The 19,145-nt window shown below is 41.8% G+C and overlaps 1 gene segment (V, D, J or C); it reads right to left on the bottom strand.

Annotated features, from left to right (window-relative positions):
• Positions 1-2,675: 2,675 nt before the first annotated feature.
• On the bottom strand, positions 2,676-3,261 carry LOC139436722 (immunoglobulin kappa variable 3-20-like). The segment is given in 2 exon segments: positions 2,676-3,019; positions 3,203-3,261. Coding segments are annotated over 2 exon segments (390 nt in total).
• Between the last annotated feature and the right edge of the window lie 15,884 nt (positions 3,262-19,145).

Genomic DNA, 19,145 nt, shown 5'->3' with positions numbered 1-19,145 from the left:
TTTGTGTGTGTGTGTGTGTGAAATGCAGAACGTGAAATCATTAAATTTGTATACTTAGCCTAGGAGATTTCTAAGCAAAGGGTGGAAGGTATGTTTCCAGTTCTTCTTGCTATATATTTAAAATATAGGAGGAAAAGTAAATAGAAGAAAAAACTGATATGTGAAAAAGAACTAGGAATTATAATTTGGGGAATTCTCCACCTATCTAGATTGCAAAAGAGGCTAAAATTAAGATATTAACTGTGAAGAATGCATAAACAGGAAGTAATGTCAAGTGCAACAAAATTGCAAGTGTAAAAGAGATTTGGCAAGTGCTTCACAGGATCCCTTCAACCATGAAGCAGAAGGCTGAGCCAGAGATGGGAATATGCGTAAGGATCTGTGGAGGACCCTCTGATATAAGGATATGGAACCCTGTAACATGCACAGAGGACTACAGGTTTTTCCCCCCTGGATATCAGATATTAAATTGTTAATAATACTTCACTGATTTTTCACTAACATGAAATAAAATGATGCATAATTCACTCTAGTTACATTATTTAACCTGCCATACATATATGATGCATAATACAAATGATAAGTGTTTAATGAATATTTTTATTGATTTTAAAAAGGAATATATTTTGCTACCCATATCAAATTCAACCCATCCTTTTAATCAAATTTAAGATTGAACTGATTCTAGTTTGTCTTATCTTATAGAATTGACAGAAGATCCCTCAAGTACACAAAAGCTGTGTCAGGAACACACATATTCCAAATTCTGACTTCTAATAATGCTTTGTAGCAAAATTTCTCTGAGACAAACAGGGAGATGCCACTTATAAGTTCCTGTTGCATGAACAGATAACATTAAGTCAACGATTATTTCAGTGCATGAAATAGTTTTCAGTTTATGCTCATTTTTTAAAGAAAATATGTAGAAATATATTTGAAGATATTGTGAGGAATTGCCCATCATTACTAGCAGTAAAAAGCAGTTATGAATGAGAGTATGTTAGGTTTATTCTCCTCAGGTTCAATGGGATATTTAGTGAAACTAAATTTCACCCAACCATTTATTTATGAAGCAATTTCAGAAATAATACTGGAATTTCTGGAGTATTTATACTTTCCCACTAAGATTAATGTGATTAATTAAAGGTTATCCAAAATATTCAGGTTACACAAGACTTAATAACCATGAATTCCTTCATTGTCCCAGGATAAAATTGGTGAATAAGTTCAGGAGGAAAGTTGTCAAATATTTCTAGAAGCATAAAACTGAAGAATTAGAGAGTTGCCTTCAAATAATAACAAATAGCTGAATGAGATAGAGAAAAGGGGACAGACTTTCAGTTATCCAGTGACTATTTGAATAAGACTGTTTTAGTTTGAGAGACCACTAAAAAGGATTTGTTTTCACAATAGGTATTTATTAACTTGTAAGCATGCAGTTCTGAGGCTGAGCAAAATGTCTAAAAAGAGGCATCTTCAGGCAATATTTTCTTCCCAAAGACTAGCTGCCAGAGATTCTGGAATCCCAGGTCACATGACAAGACACATAGCAGCATCTGCTTGTTGCTTCTTTCCTTTCCATGTTTTGTTATTTTCAGAATCTTGCTGCCAAGGTGTTCTCCTTGTTTGTCAGAATATCATGATCTTAAAAAGACTCCAATGAAGGTATTGAGACCCAGAGTGAGCAAGGAGTTAGCTGAAGGAACCGATTCAAATGGTTACACCCACAACGGGTTACACCCACAGAATTGATTAACCTCAGATCATACTTTACTGAGGTCCCTACTGCTTCACAACAACATATATGCGTATATTCCTTTACGTATTACTTTTCTTTTTAACACAAATGGAACACACAAATTTTGGCACTGTTGTAAAGAATTAACTTACATATGTGTCATTTCAAATATATGGGAATAAGATGAAGTTAACATGGATCTCATAACAATACGGAGATTATTTAAATTTTGTCGAGTTTTATGGTTCAAACATTTTATAAGAGAACTAATGAAACAGAGTGGCAATCAAAGGACTATGAAGCTCGAAGGAACATTTTATATCCAAACTAAAATCAACGTATTTCATTGAATGTGCATCATCCCTTATAACATAAACATTCTTCAATGAGTATGTATATTAAAGGCATCCAAAATTATTATTTGATGGCAATAGGGAATGAAAATACTTATAGAAATAAAAAAAGAAAAATTGTTGAGTAGCAAATCAAATTACCTTTGATGACACTGAAAAGAAAGGCTTGAATGGCAACAGGGTCCAGGGAAGGAAAGAGTAAGGGAGGAAGATGACCTTCCATGGGGGAAGTTTTGAATATGAAGGATCAAGGATTTAGTCTAGGAAAATACCAGATTTGGAGGATGATGGGGCAGGAGAAAAAAGATTGAAGGAATAAAATAAAAAAGGTAAGTTTTTCAGCATAAAGGAGGCACACTGAAGAGAAAATGAATCCATCAGGGTGTAAAGTTTAAAAGACCCTTGCCTAGAAGGTAAGAAATAGAAGTTCATTTTCTCCATCATTTGATCTGTCCATGCAAAATAAAAAGGAGAATTCTATGGTACAATCCCCTAAAAGATGTGGCTTCTCAAACAGATGGAAGATGCAAATAAAATCAAATCCATTTGAAGAGGAAGCAGATGCTGCTGCAGGACTCACTGTCCTAAAACCCTGGGGAGGAGTTTTGTGTATGAGAATGAAGCACTGTGAGAGGATTGCTGTTACCTTGCTGACAGTAATAATCTCCTGAATCTTCGGGCTGGACTCTGCTGATGGTGAGAGTGAAATCTGTCCCATACCCACTGCCACTGAATCGATCAGGAACCCCAGGTGCCCGGTTAGACGCAGCATAGATGAGCAGTGTATGAGCCTGTCCCGGTTTCTGCTGGTACCAGGCTAAGTGGCTCCTAACACTCTGACTGGATGTGCACTTGAGGGTGATGGTCTCTCCTGGAGATGCAGTCATAGAGCCTGGAGACTGGGTCATCACGATGTCCCCCCTGGCACCTGCAACCAGAAAAGAATGTAGATCATACATTAAATCAGACATGTATAAAATATGTATCTAAATGTAGATTTTCTTATTTATCATATAAAATCAGTTCTGTCTTAGATGAAATCATTTGTTCACCCTGCATGTTAAAACCATTCTCTAACTTTACAAAGATAATACTCTTCTTAACATCTCACCTGAGGCCCAGAGCACCAGGAGGATGAGGAGTTGGGAATGTGACATCACCGTGCTCACCCTCTGATGCACTCAGGTCCCATCTCAGGGGAAAAAGCAATTAATAGAGCTCTGAGCAGAAAACCACATCCCCCAGGAGCCTATGCAAATTCTTAGAGTATAAAGACCAATGTTCATTTTCAGTGAGATGTAAAGATAAATAATGGAAGGAGATAAAAATATCATGACCACAGGAAATGCCACTGTATGCCTGCAAAGGGCCAGATATCAACTTAACACCCCAATTTCCAACAAATTTCAGCAAAGATGACAAATTTAAATATTTTATTATCAATTGTACTCTTTCAAAACAACTGCAACTACCTTAATAACTAATGGATTTTGTAATAATATACATGTCTCTGTAAGTGTATAATTTCAGAAGTTAATTAAGTCTTATAAATATGGTACCAAAATCTATGTTGAATATACTCCTATCATTGGATAGATGAAGATGTGGTGCACCACTGTCCATCTATTTCAAACTATTCCGAATTTTGAATAGATATTTGAAGCTCCTCTTTGACATTCCAAAGGCACCTCAATATGTCCAAAAGTAGACCCCTATTGCCCTTAAACAAAAACTGACTCCCCAAATGAGCCAGAGAATCCTGCAAGTCACCCTTAGCGCTTGCCCTTTTAAGTCCACATTCTAAGATCACTAATGATGTGATCAGCAGACCTGATGTGTAACACCTCCACCTAATGGTAATAGATAGAAATGGCCTCAGCTCCCAAAGTCTGGTAGAGCAGTTCTTCATTTATTCCTACCCAAATCAATGATAATTATAGAATTATGCAAATAAAAATACCATAAGCAGTGCTAGACATAGGACATTAAATTACTAACAAATAAACAGAATTCACGAAATACTGTTTTTACCGCATGGGTACACGATAAATAAAGAAAATTTCTGAACCTCCTATTAACTTACTTTTCTAGAGATTTTCTCCTCTATAGCAATGCTGTTCTTCAGGAAAGGTAGGGCGTTGTGAACCCAGGTCCATTTCATGATCAACTCACTGCATGAACAATCAGAGGAAACGAAAATTTAGGACACTTTAATAATTATATGGATTAAAAAATCTTCCTCTATCATGAGTTTAACTTTTCCTGAAGAATTTTCCTAATGCTCCTAAGAGATTTTCCTTGATGTGGAATGTCCTAAATCATGTATTGTTCCAACTCTAATTAATAAATTAATGTTCTGAAGTTTGTCTCTTTCTGAGCACTTTACCTTAAAAGAGGGTCCCCTCCAAGCATCCAGGAACGGTGCTGCACAACCCACACCATCAGTAAAGCCATTCCTTCTCATCTACCCTGCTCTTGGTAAACCCTGCGTTTAGAAGATGCTAATAATTTCTGCAGGTTTGCTCTCAACCCCCATGTTTTTTCCCCACTCTTCCATGAAGTTACATTTGATATACATTCTTTATTATTTTTTAAATGTTACATTAAAAAAATATGAGGTCCCCATATGCCCCCCACCCCCTTCACCCCACTTCTCCCACATTAACAACCTTTTTCATCATCATGGCACATTCATTGCATTTGATGAATACATTTTGTAGCACTGCTGCTCCACACAGATAGTGGTTTACATTGTAGTTTACACTCTCCCCCAGTCTAACCAGTGGGCCATGGCAGGGCATACAAGGTCCAGCATCTGTCCCTGCAGTAAGTTTGCTTATTTGACTTGAATTTCTACTACCTAATTGATCAGTTTCCTGCTTCCATATCTCCTTGTCATAATCATACACATTCAAAAATTTAAGATAGTCATGCATGGCATGATGATAAAACAGGATGTGTCATGCAAGGTAACTGGCACAGAAGATTCCACATACAATGTGGGATAAGGAAATGTCCCCTTTGAGTAGGGGACAGTTGACCTCATGAATGAATGAGGAGGGGGCAGACATTCAAAAATTTGGGAAGAGCACTTCATAAAATGAGCAGGACTTGGGCAAAAATCATTCTCATTTTTTAAGAAAGAATAAAAAAATACTGTGCAAAAGCAGACAGGGGCCTGATCCAAGGGGGAAATTATCAGGATGAAAGAACAAGGTTTAGGTTAAGTACTGTGAAAATCCATGGAACAAGAATTAGAATTAAATCTTCCTTTTAGCTGATACTTCTGGTCATTTAACAAACAGTAATACTTCAGGATGCAGAAACAGTGGAAACCATTGTCATTCCAGTGCAAGCTGGCAAACTTGCTTTTATATTCCCTCCTTCTCTGAAGTCATATTATGATTGTAGAAAGTGAAATTTCCCCAAAGTACCCCAATGACAAAGAGCCATGCTGAAAGGAAAATCATAAATCCAGATAGAAGAATTATCATCCCAACACTGGAATTTCTGGACTATTTCCATTTCTACACTAAGTGTAAATATTATCCAATGTGTTCGGGTTACAGCAGACTTAAGAAACAGGAATTCCTTCAGTGCCCAAGGGCGATTAGAGAGAAAGTTGACAATTGGTGAAAATGTTCAGAAGGAAATTTGTCACATATTTGTAGAGGCATAAAGCTGAAGAATTAGAGCATTGCCTTGAAAGAATAAGAATGGCTGAAAAAGAATAAGAAAATAAAATGGTTAGAAAGGAGAAAAAATTTGTTTACTCAAGAGGTATTTATTAATTTAAAAGCTTACAAATTTGAAGTTGAAAAATATGTCTAAAAAGAGACATCATCAGCAGTGTTTTCTTCTGAAGGACCAGCTGCCATCGGTCCTGGAATCTTAGGAAACATGGCAAGACACATGGCAGCATCTGCTTGTCTCTTCCTTCCTTTCCACATTTTGTTGCTTCAATATTCCTGCTTCCCCAGCTTCCTCCTTCTTTGTCTGAATAAAAGACCCCAGTAAAGGGACTGAGATCAACAGTGGGCCAGACAGTAACTGAAGTAATCCACGCACAGTGTTCCCAACTATAATAGGTTATGCCCACAGAATGGATTTATATAATCCATATTGCCTCAGACAGTAAAATAGCCGTATGTTCCTTTTAGCACTATTTTTTTCAACAAATGGAAAAAACAGCATTTGGCAATGCTATAGAGAATAAACTTGGATATGTATCATTTCAAGCATATGAGAGTAAGATAAAGAAAACATAGATCTCATTACAATATGGAAAACATTTAATTATTGGAGAGTTTGATGGTTCAATCATTTTATAAGAGAACTAATGAAATGAGGTGACAATCACAGGAATATGAAGCTCACTGGAAAATTTTGTATCCAAACTGAAATCAACATATTTCATTGAATAAGCATCATTCCTTTAAACATAAGCATTCTTCAATGAGTATGTTTATTAAAGGCATACACAAATATTACATGATGACAATAAGAAAGTAATATCTAAATAAAGAAAAGAAGGTAGTAAAGCAAAGCAAATCACCTTTTTGACACTGAAAAGAAAGGTTTGGATAGCAATGAGGCCCATGGAGGGAAAGTGACTTTCCATAAGTGACTTTTTAGTATGAAGTATCAAGGATTTAATGTTGGGAAGGACCAAAGCTGGAGGATGACATGAGGGAAGAAAGAAGATCAAAGGAATAAAGAAATAGTGCTAAATTTTTCAACTTTCAGGAGGCACACTGATGAGAGAATCAACCCATCAGTGTATAAAGTTTACAAGACCCTTGCCTAGCAGGTAAGAGATAGAAATTTATTTGAACTGTCATTTGATCTGTCCATGTGAAAAAAACAAAGGGGATTTCTATGTTACAGTCCCATAAAAGATGTGGCTTTTCAGGCAGATGGAGGAAGTAAACAAATTCAAGCCTAAATAAAGAGGAAGCAGCTGGTACTGCACGACTCACAGTCCACAGACCTGGGAGGAGTTTTGTGTTCGAGGCTGAAGGACTGTGGGAGGAAAGCTGTTACTTTGCAGACAGTAATAATCTCCCCAATCTTCAGACTGGAATCTGCTGACGATGAGAGTGACATCTGTCACAGACCCATTACCACGGAGTCTATCAGTGACTCCAGATGGCTGGCTGGATGCACGATAAATGAGCAGTTTAGGAGCCTCTCCTCTTTTCTGCTGGTACCAGTTTAAGTAGTTGCTAACACTCTGACTGGCCTTGCACTTGAGGGTGACAGTCTCTCCTGGAGATGCAGCCACAGAGCCTGGAGACTGGGTCATCACGATGTCCCCACTGGCACCTTCCATCAGAAAAGTACAGAGATCATAAAATGAATAACAAATACATAAAATATGTATCTAAATGTAGGACTTTTTGTTTATCATATATAACCAGAACTGTTTTAAATGAAATGGTTTATTCATCCTGCAGAGTAAAACCATTATCCAACTTTTAGAGATTTTACTCTTCTAAACCTCTCACCTGAGACCCACACCACCAGGAGGATGAAGAAATGTGACTGCGACCTTATCGTGCTCACCTGTCTGATGTGCTTACGCCCCATCTCCAAGGAAAACACATTAAGAGAGCTCTGAGCAAACAAATCCTTGAGAAGCCTGTGGTCACCCCTCGGGCTGAAGTGTGGTTTGCTGGCCTGGCGGGGGAGCAGCTGCGGCAGGCCAAGCCGCTGCCCCCATAATAGGGTGGCTGGTCGGACTCACCGCCACCCCTGAAGGGAGCTTGGCATGGGCGCAGAGTGCCCTCGGGTCTCCCCTTCTCGGCAGCCATGCTTCCGCGGCCGCCCCTCCTCCCGGATGGTGCCACACGATGCCTGTAGGGCGGCACCCTTCTTCTTTCTCCCTGTGCAGGCGCAGGGCAGAAAATTCCAGTCTGCCCTTTTTCCCTCCCCCGACAGCAGCAACAGCCAGGTGTGGGCGGGAAAATCCAGCCCGCCCTTTTCCCCTCCCCCGACAGCAGCAACAGCCAGGTGTGGGCGGAAAAATCCAGCCCACCCTTTTCCCCTCCCCCGACAGCAGCAATAGCCAGGCGTGGGTGGGAAACTCAAGTCTGCCCTCCACCCCAGCAACAGCAGCCACCAATCCCTAAACCCTGCCCCTTCCCCCAGCAACAGCGACAGCCAATCCCTAACCACCACCCCTCCCCCGTCCAGTACCGCCCACTGACCTTTCGCCGGCAACCAATCAGAACAGGGCGTGGCTTTGACCAATCAGCCTTCCCCAGCCCCTATAAAACTGTTGCCTCTCCCTCAGTAAAGTGGACTTGCGTGTTTACCTTGTCTCCGCGGTAGTTCTTCTGCCGTGCGCCCTCCAGTCCTGAGAGCCCCCGACAAGGGCCTGGCCTCCCTTGTCCCCAGTTTGTCGCCGGCTTCGCCGGGCGACCCCGTCAGCCGAACCGCGCAACCCCTTGTGAGACCGATCCCTCGTCTGCTGCTGGACCGACCCCTCGTCCCAAGCAGGACCGACCCCTCGTCCAGAGCTGGACCGACCCCTCGTCCGCAGCCAGACCCCACCTCTACCGACCGAGCAAGCCGCCGCAGCTGGCGCCCAACGTGGAGCAGAGCACCCCCACCGCCACCAACTGAGCAAGCCGCCGCAGCTGGCGCCCAACGTGGGGCAAAGCAACCCCACCACAGCACAACGTGGGGCAAGGCAACTCCACCACAGCCTCACTCCATAACCTGGCAGCCCCCCCCTCCTCTCTTCTCACCTTGGGACTTCTCTCGTGCAACATTGCTGCTACCTGAGCCTTGGCTACCTCATATGATCCACGGCGGTCTGGGAGAATCGCTGGATGGCTTTCTCCTTCCATGTCGGGGGCTTATACCGACCCGCTATGATTAAGAGGAGCCTTGGATTTCTCGGGAGCGTGCGCTTGCACGTCTGAAGTAACCCTACCATAGCCCTACATTCTCCTCTTTTCTTACCCCTATCTTTTCGCTCTGCATTGCTGCTCCTGAACCTTGGTGACCTCATATGATCCACGGCGGTCTGGGAGAATCGCTGGATGGCTTTCTCCTTCCATGTCGGGGGCTTATACCGACCCACTATGATTAAGAGGCACCAATAAAACTCTCAGGAGCGCGTGCCTGAGCACCTCCACCCCTGCCTTCACCTCTGCCTCCTCCCCTTCACGCTTGCTCCCCTTTGCCTTGCTCCACTGCTCGTCGTCCCGCCCTCCCCTCGTCGGGGCCTTCTCTTGGCCCGCAACCACCGTCGGAGCCCCACCGGCTCCGACCCCTCGTCTCACCGCGCACCTCGGCTCCCATCGCCGCGCTCTCAAGGTAAGGGCCCCTTTTCTTATCGGCTCCACAAGGCCATTAGCAATGGGTAACATCCTATCTGCTAAGCAAGCCCCGCAAGTTCGGGCTCTCGCCGGTCTCCTAGACACTCACCGGTGTAAGATCTCTTTGAAACAGCTCCAAGTATATTGGGACCTTCTTCTCCCCTTTAATCCGTGGCTTACCACGTGTCAGCTTTGGGACCCGGACACCTATACTCGCCTTATAGATAGGGTCACTTTTGCTGTGGAGCAGGAAGGTAAAAGATTCCCTCCTGGCTTATTACAGGCAACATGAAGTCCAGAAGAAATTTTGAAGGGTATAATCTATGATATGCTGTATAAAAAAGGATTTAAAAGCAGCTATACCAAGAAAGTAAGAATTATGAGTCAACTGTAAATAAATTATATATTTCTGTTAATGTGTTGTAATTGTTCTGTGTTTGTCTGTCTGTTCGCTCAATGTCAACATATATTGTGATACCTCCGGATGGTAAATATAAATTACTGGAAATCTTTAAAAGAGCTCTATTCAAATGGCCAAAAATTAAATAAGCGCTTATATTAATACTTAAGTTTATTATATTAATACATAAGTTTAAATGTTAATAAGATATTTACAATTAAAAAAAATTGTAAGTCTTAATTAACAAAATTAACTGTACGTCTTCATAAAAAGTTGTTCTTGCCTAGATTAAAATGAATAACTTATTTTTCTTCACAGGATAATATAAAGAATGTAAAACTTATATGAATATTAAAAAGGTTAAAAGTTTGTAAAAATGCTAACGGAAATGTAATAAGTTTTGCAAAAAGACGTATTTTGTCCTAAAGTAAGATGGCTAATTTTTCATAAACTCTTGAAATTTAATTTGCATGCGGCAAGTGTAAAAGGTATTGTGATAACTTTACGTAAGGGAATGTGTTCTGTAAGGATAAAATTTATCTTCAATAGTTTACATTAAGGTATTAAATGGCTAATTCCAAAAGGTCATTCTTAAATATATATATATAAAACTAAATTGATGATAATAATAATAAAAGGTAATTTTATAACAGGAAAGATTAACAGCAACCAAGCTCCCCTGCCAACTTGCTTTTAGGAAACGTTTTCTAATATTGCATGCTACTAAGTATTTAAAGAAAAGTTATTCTTAAGGAAACAGAAGATGATTTTGTCTTTGCAGCCATTGTCTATTTAGCAACACCCCTCGCTATCGGCCTAGCCACTGTTGCGCCGGACGATTGGAACCTTAAACAAAGACTCCTCCTCACTGTCATCTTCCTATCTATTGTTACTATATTTACTGCCCTCATTCTCCTTCGTTTATAAAGCAGTCTCCTACAAACCACAAAGCTTCTGTCTTAAACATACCATTCTCAACCCTATCCTCTAAATGATCTTCTCACTTCCCCTACAGCCTTTAATACTTTATTTCTTCCTCATAACCTTTGCTTTCTTGATAATATTTTCCGCCATCTCTCTAGCCGCTACCGCCCCAGAAGATTGGAACCTCGGCCAACGAATTCTACTCTCCATCGCCTTTCTGTTTATTATCCTCTTTTATGCTTTACTCCTTATCTTCCTCCCATAATGACTTCACCAAGCCTCCTCTTGTCCAAAACCATCACCCTTCTTTTCCTCACACTCCCCATTGCACTCACCAACCCCAGCCATCAGCCTTTTAATTGGACAGTAAGCCTCTGGCAGGAAAAAGTAATCCTCTCCTACAAAGTCTTCGCTGCCAAGGAGACATCAACTACCTGCAATGCGCTGTCATTCGGGACTTTTAACAGCAGATGGATCTTATAGCCGCCGAGATCAACAAGAATTGGACATTGGCCACCCTTGCTTGCAACGGCAAGATACCACCCCCTAAATTGTACATTTATATCCCCGTCATACTCACCTCCCTCTTCAGCCCCGCTTCCCTCATTGCTTATTGCCTCTTGGGCCTCAGCTACTTGTTGCTGCTGCCATCCTGGTCCTTATTTGAAAAGAAGGGGGAAATGCGGTCACCCCTCGGGCTGAAGTGTGGTTTGCTGGCCTGGCGGGGGAGCAGCCATGGCAGGCCAAGCCGCTGCCCCCATAATAGGGTGGCTGGTCGGACTCACCGCCACCCCTGAAGGGAGCTTGGCATGGGCGCAGAGTGCCCTCGGGTCTCCCCTTCTCAGCAGCCATGCTTCCGCGGCCGCCCCTCCTCCCGGATGGCGCCACACGATGCCTGTAGGGCGGCACCCTTCTTCTTTCTCCCTGCGCAGGCGCAGGGCAGAAAATTCCAGCCCGCCCTTTTCCCCTCCCCCGACAGCAGCAACAGCCAGGTGTGGGTGGAAAAATCCAGCCCGCCCTTTTCCCCTCCCCCGACAGCAGCAATAGCCAGGCGTGGGCGGGAAACTCAAGTCTGCCCTCCACCCCAGCAACAGCAGCCACCAATCCCTAAACCCTGCCCCTTCCCCCAGCAACAGCGACAGCCAATCCCTAACCACCACCCCTCCCCCGTCCAGTACCGCCCACTGACCTTTCGCCGGCAACCAATCAGAACAGGGCGTGGCTTCGACCAATCAGCCTTCCCCAGCCCCTATAAAACTGTTGCCTCTCCCTCAGTAAAGTGGACTTGCGTGTTTACCTTGTCTCCGCGGTAGTTCTTCTGCCGTGCGCCCTCCAGTCCTGAGAGCCCCCGACAAGGGCCTGGCCTCCCTTGTCCCCAGTTCGTCGCCGGCTTTGCCGGGCGACCCCTTCGTCGCCGGCTTCGCCGGGCGACCCCGTCAGCCAAACCGCGCAACCCCTTGTGAGACCGATCCCTCGTCTGCTGCTGGACCGACCCCTCGTCCCAAGCAGGACCGACCCCTCGTCCAGAGCTGGACCGACCCCTCGTCCGCAGCCAGACCCCACCTCTACCGACCGAGCAAGCCGCCGCAGCTGGCGCCCAACGTGGAGCATAGCACCCCCACCGCCACCGACTGAGCAAGCCGCCGCAGAAGCCTATGAAAATTATTAGAGAATATGAATGCAAATGTTCCTTTGCAGTGAGCTGTAAAAATAAATAATAGTAGAATACCAGTAAGTCCACTCTAATCCATATTTTATTCCTCCATCCTATGAACCCTGGGATGGTGATGTCCACTCCACCTCTATATCAAGAGGGAGCTTAGATCTCACATGATTAATGGATGTGATTCTCCTGATTGCAATTGTAGGCACTCTAGATTCTCTAGTGAGATGATTAACCATCTTCACCTCCCTCTTAACTGATCTAGGTAAGTCCAATGAACCAGAGAGTAGGAGTTGCAACTCTATGGAGACTCAGGGTCCAGCTGGCACATGGCCAGTCCAGAGATTCAAGTCTTCTGAATATACACCAAACCCAGCACCAACCACAGGTTCATCAAAAGTAACAGAAGAGGCATGTGACTCTAGCAATGGAAGAAATTGTATTATTGATGTAGATACAGTGGCCACAGTAGTTGCTGAGGCCAGGAAAAGGAAAGAAGAGATGTGATGTGAGAGCATTTTTAGGTCTTGGAGTTGTCCTAAATGATATTGCAGGATCAGATGCTGGAAATTATATATCCTTCTATAACGCACTGAATGGACTGGGGTAGAGTGTAAATTACAATGTAAATTATAATCTATATTGTGTATCAGAGCTCCAAATTGTATTCGCCAAATGCAGTGAATGTGCCACAATGATGAAAGAGGTTGTTGATGTAGGAGGATTTGATGGGTGTGTGGGGTATATGGTAACCTCTTATATGTTTTGATGTAACATTTTGCGATCTATGTATTTTTTAAAAAAGACAATTAAAAATAAATTAAATTAAATTTTTAAAAAAGATAAATATTGGAAGGAGAGAAAAGTATCATGACCACAGGAAATGCCACTTTTTGACTGCAAGAGGCCAGAAATCAACTTAACACACCAATTTTCAACAAAATTCAGCAAAATGGACAAATTTAAATACATTATGACAAATCATATTCTTTCAAATCAACCACAACTACCCTGAAAATAAATGCATTCCCTAGTAAAATACATGCTTTTTTAAGTGTATAATTCCAGAATTTAGTTAATCTTATAAATATGTTGCCAAAACCCATGTTCTTGCAATATCATTGAGGACTACTCCAAATCTTGAAAATGCCCCCAAATCACATCTCTTTTTCCTTCTCCCTGCCTTCAGAAACTCCCATGGCCATTCCACATCAGTGGTGTAATTTCTTCCATTGCTAGAGTCACAATAATTCCATAGTAGAATACCAATAAGTTTACTCTAATTCCTATGTTATTCCACAGTCCTGAAAATCCTGGGATGGTGATGTCCACTCCACCTCTAAATTGAGAGGGTGCTTAGATGGCTGATGGATGGGATTCTCCTGTTTGCAGCTATAGACTCTCTTGGTTCCCTGGTGTGATATTTGACCATCCTCACCTCCGTGTCAGCTGACATAGGTAAGTCCAACGAACCAGAGATTAGGTATTACAACACTCCTGAGGCTCAGGGCCCAGTGGCCACATGAACAGTCCAGAGATTCAAGTCTCTTGAGCATGCAAGAGCATGCAACTGAGGTTGGCTCAGTGTCACACACAGGTTCAGTAAAAGTGACAGAAGAGGTCATATCTGATTCCATCTCCATCACACTCAGGAGCACAAATTCCATAGTAGGGTCCACTGGCAAGGCACTGAACTCTAGAGCTTTCTGTCATGAACTTAGGGACTGGGAGTCTCCGTAGCCCTCAGTAGTACCACTCTCTGGGGTTGAATCTACTTTGGCCATCTCTAAGATTATGCTGAGATGTCTGTAAGAGAGACCCCTCTGATGATCTCCCAACACATTTTGAAGTCACTTAACCATATAAACTTACTTGTCTTCACCATTTCCCTCTTTTATTCAAGGTCTTTTTCTAGTTACATCACCAGCTCTTGCTTGGTAGTAATCCCTCAGCACCCAGGAGGCCCATCCCCAGATTCTTGTCCCACACTGGGGGAAAGGTAATGCATTTACATGCTGAGTTTGGCTTAGAGAGTGGCCGCATTTGAGCAACATGGAGGCTCTCAGGAGGTAACTCTTAAGCACTCTGAAGCTCAAGGCCCAGCTGAAATTTCAAGCACACAGGCTCATAAGCATAGTCATCAGTATCCAGGGCCCATCATTGGACCACCCTTCTTTGCTGTTCTTTGCCCTTGTACTTTGGGAATTATCCTTTATGTCCACAACTTTCTAAAATCACTACTGAATGATTAGCAGACCTGAAGGGTAACACCTCCATCTAGTGTTAATACGAAAAATGGCTTCAGCTGCCTAAAGGACTGATAGAAGAGTTCTTCAATTATTCCTCCCCAGAATCAAATATATTTATAGAACTATGCAAAAAACAATACCATGAGCACTTCTAGCCCTCAGGCATTAAATTAGTAACAAGTCAAACTGACTTCATAAAAGATTCATTTTACTGTAGGAGTACACAGTAAGCAAATAAAATTTCTGTCGCACCTACTAACCTACTTCTCTTTATATTACCTCCCCTGTAGCAATGCTGTTACTCAGGAAAGTCAGGGCAATGTGAACCTAGGTCCATTTCATGGTCAACACTCTGCATGGACATTCAGAAAAAAAGAGAAAATTTGTGACAGTTTAACAATTATATGGATAAAAAATTCTTCCTCTATCATCAAGGTAACTTTCATTGCAAAGATTTTTCTTATTATTTCTAAGAGGTTTTCCTTGATGTGGAGTGTCCTAAGGCATGTATTACTCCAATTCTAATTAATAAATTCATTTTTCAGTAGTTTATCTCCTCGAGAGTCCATTACCTTAAGTGAGGGTGCCCTCCTTGCATTTGGATGGTGCTGCACAGACCCACACCGTCAGGGAAGGCATTCCTCCTCAGCAGCAATCCACCCTGTTCTTGGTCCACCACGTATTTGCATTTAGAAGTCAAAAATACTTTCAACATAACTGCTCACTAAGTACATGTTTTTTTCCTGCTCTTCATGGAAGTTACATTGAATATATATTTTTTATTGATTTTGTAAAAATATTACATTAAAAAAAAATATGAGGTCCCATTCAACCCCACCACCCCCACCCCACCACTCCCCCCCCAGCAACTTAAGTTTACTTATTTGACTTGAGTTTTACTACCGAATTGAAAGGCTTCCTTCCTTAATACAATATCACTTCCTTGTCATACTTATACATGCTCAAAAATTTAAGGTAGTCATGGATGACGTAATGATGAAACAGGATATGCCATGCAGGGTAACTGGCCAAGAGGGGTCCACATGAAATGCAGGATAAGGAAATGTCCCTTTTGATTAGGGGAAGGTTGTCTTCATGCATGAATAGAGGAGGGGACTGGCATTCAAAACTCAGGGAAAGGTACTTCAAAAAAGAACAGGAATTGGGAAAAGATGGTCCTGGATTTTTAAGAAAGACTGATGAAACTGTGTGGACAAACGCACATTATTGGGGGACATCATTGGGATGAAAGATCAGGGTTTAGGCTAAGTACTGTGAGAATCCAGGGAACAAGATTTGAAATTAAATTTTCATTTCAGCAGATACTTCTGGAATTTTTTACAAGCAGTACAACTCCAGGATGCAGGAACAGTGGAAGCTTCTGTGGTTCAAGTGCCAGCTGGGAAAATAGCTCATTTCTCCTATCCTCTCTGAGGTGATATAATGATTTTAAAACGTAAAATTTTCCAAATGCACCTTAAAAAACAATTAGGTCCAATCAACTTTTGATAAATGATTTTTAAAAAACACATTGTGATAAGGAGAATTCTAAAGAACCCCTGAGGCGGCGGTCTTGGCTCAGTGGTTAGGGCATCTGTCTACTACATGGGAGGTCCGTGGTTCAAACCACAGGCCTCCTTGACCCGTGTGCAGCTGGCCCATGCACAATACTGATGCACACAAGGAGTGCCCTGCCACGCAGGAGTGTCCCCCACATAGGGGAGCCCCATGCACAAGGAGTGTGCCCCTTAAGGAGAGCTGCCCAGCGTCAAAGTGCAGCCTGCCCAGGAATGGCGCACACAAGGAGAGCTGACAGAACAAGATGATGCAACAAAAAGAAACACAGATTCCCATGCCGCTGACAACAGCAGAACGGAAGCGGACAAAGAAGACACAGCGAATAGACACAGAGAACAGACAACGGGTGGGGAGGGAAGGGGAGAGAAATAAATAAATAAATAAATCTTAAAAAAAAAAAAGAAGTCCTGAGACTTCTGCCCCTGGTATCGCCACACCTTCTCTCAGCTGTTGACACACTAATTCAGTTGTGTTTAATCTGTTGACTTAAAGAAGGGGAGTCTGTTAAATCTTGCTGTACTGGTCAGAGACAAAGAACACAGTGAGATTAGTAGGAAAGTAGTAATTGAAATGAAAAAAAAAATACATCTGTAGTTAGTTGTGGAGATTGAGGGGGCCATGTGGCAAGGAATGTGGGCAGGCTCTAGCAGGTGAGAGCTGAAAGCCAGCAGGGGCATGGGATCTCAGCACTGCCACCTGAGGAACTGATTCTGCCAAACCCCATGAGTCTGGAAGAGAACTCTGTGCTCTAGAGAGAATGTAACCCTGCTGACTCCATGATTTTGGCCTTATAAGTACATGAGAAGACAACTATCCTTACAGTGCCTAGACTCCTGATCTATGACACTCTGCCTAATAAATTGCTAATTAGTTATGAAATGAGAGAAAATGAACATTTACATATCTATGTATGTATATATTTATTAAAATGAAAGACATGCTAAAAGGAAAATCATAAATCCAAATAGAAATATCATCCTATTTATCTCATGTTTGAATGATGCTGACATCTGTCTCTTCTCTTGCAATGTGATGTGCATCATGCCCTTTTTACACCCCAAAATTTTCCTGATACTTGAGAACATCCAGAGGATGAAGGATGAATACTGTGCAATGAACATGCAAGTAAGAATATAATTAGATTTGAAGATTGTCCATATTGTCTCAAAGAGCAGGGTCCTGAGGACTCAGGAAACATCCAGACACTAAAGCCATGGCAGAGAGATCAGAAGTTTGGTGCTCTGCCAGTGGGCCCTACTTTGGAATTGATGCTCCCCAATGTGACAGAGTTGAACTCATTTGTGGTTTACCCACACAATGGCTCTTCTGCTCCTTCTATTTGAATCAGTAGTTAGTCCTAGAGTTCATAGGTTTATGTGTGCAAAAGACTTTAATCTTTGACTGTCCCTGTGCCATTTGGGCCCTGAATCTCAAGAGAGTTGAAAAACAATACTCCTGTACATTGGACTAACCCAGGACAACAAACAAGGAAATGATGATGGACAATGATCATTCCAGGAACAGAGAGAGACTTCCACTGTAAGCAAGAAAGTCCCATCTGTCTGTCCCATGTGATCTAAGCCCCTCTAAGTTAGAGCTGGAGTGGGCATCACCATCTCAAAATGCTCTGCATTGAAGACTGAATGATGGACCACAGTAGACTTAATGTTATTGTACTATAAACTTATTGTGAATCTAGCAATGGAAGAACTTTCATCATTGATGTGGAGTCATTGGCCACAGAGGTTATGGGGGGATGAAGACAGAAAAATAATTATAATATGGGGGCATTTTCAGGATTTGAGAATTGTCCTGAATGATGCTGCAAAGAAAGGAACAGGCCATTGTATATCTTGTCATAATTTACAAAAGTTGTGCATGAGAGAGTGTAAACTGCAATGAAAACTATAAGCTACCTTTAGTGGAAATGTTCCAAAATGTGTTCATCAATTGTAACAAATGTACGACACTAATGGAGGATGTTGTTAATGTGGGAAAATGTACAAGGGGTAGGGGGGCATGACATATGGGAATCCCCTATACATTTTATGTAACATTTATGTACTCGAAATATCTTTTAAAAATTATTTTCAAGAATTATGAAAAGAGATAGACACATTACAAAACAGAAAACCATTAGTTAAAGTTTCCTTTAGCTTAAAAATTTATTTTATGTTTATATTGTTGCCAAAAAAGTTGCCTGAGAAATAAAACTCTAGTACAAAACTATAAATAATCACTATTTACACCGTACTCTAAATGACAGAATCATTTTAGCAAGAGAATTTACACTGTCCTCTATTGCTTCCAGAACAAGACTCCTAAGTCTCTTCCCAAATATTTTACATTTGCCAAACTACTATTTCCAATATTTTCCACTATGTACAACAAGTTCAACTTGAACTCTTGGTGCATCAAGGTGGAGAAAGTGCAGACAAAGGCCAGTGTACCCAAAAAAGTGGAGGGGCAGATGCATCACATATTTCACCCATAATCTTCTGATACTAGATGGAGTTAGCATTCTCAAAATGATAAGCAACAGGGCCAGGAACACCTGAAGTGTTATTATAGTTCTCTCAGATTTAACCACAAGTGGAGAGAGAGTTGTGTTCTCTACGCTGGGATCTCATTAACTAAGACCATAGCAGAAGATAGAAGCAGAAATATAAAATATTGCTAAAACCACAATGATTTTTTAAAAAAATTCTAACTATTATTGACACTTTCTGAGATAAAAATCTGGAACAAATGCTAATCTGGAAGTTATATTACAACAATTTATATAAAGCCAGACTTCTTCAGACATACTTGAAGAAAGAACATTGAGGAATTCCTGAAAGAACACAATCCCTGAAAATTTACCAATCACATAATCAGCTAAGACCGTCTCAGTATGCCAGATTAACTGAATA

This window comes from Dasypus novemcinctus, chromosome 17 (assembly GCF_030445035.2).
Source record: "Dasypus novemcinctus isolate mDasNov1 chromosome 17, mDasNov1.1.hap2, whole genome shotgun sequence".
NCBI lineage: Eukaryota > Metazoa > Chordata > Mammalia > Cingulata > Dasypodidae > Dasypus > Dasypus novemcinctus.
This window is presented reverse-complemented; position numbering and strand designations above follow the sequence as displayed.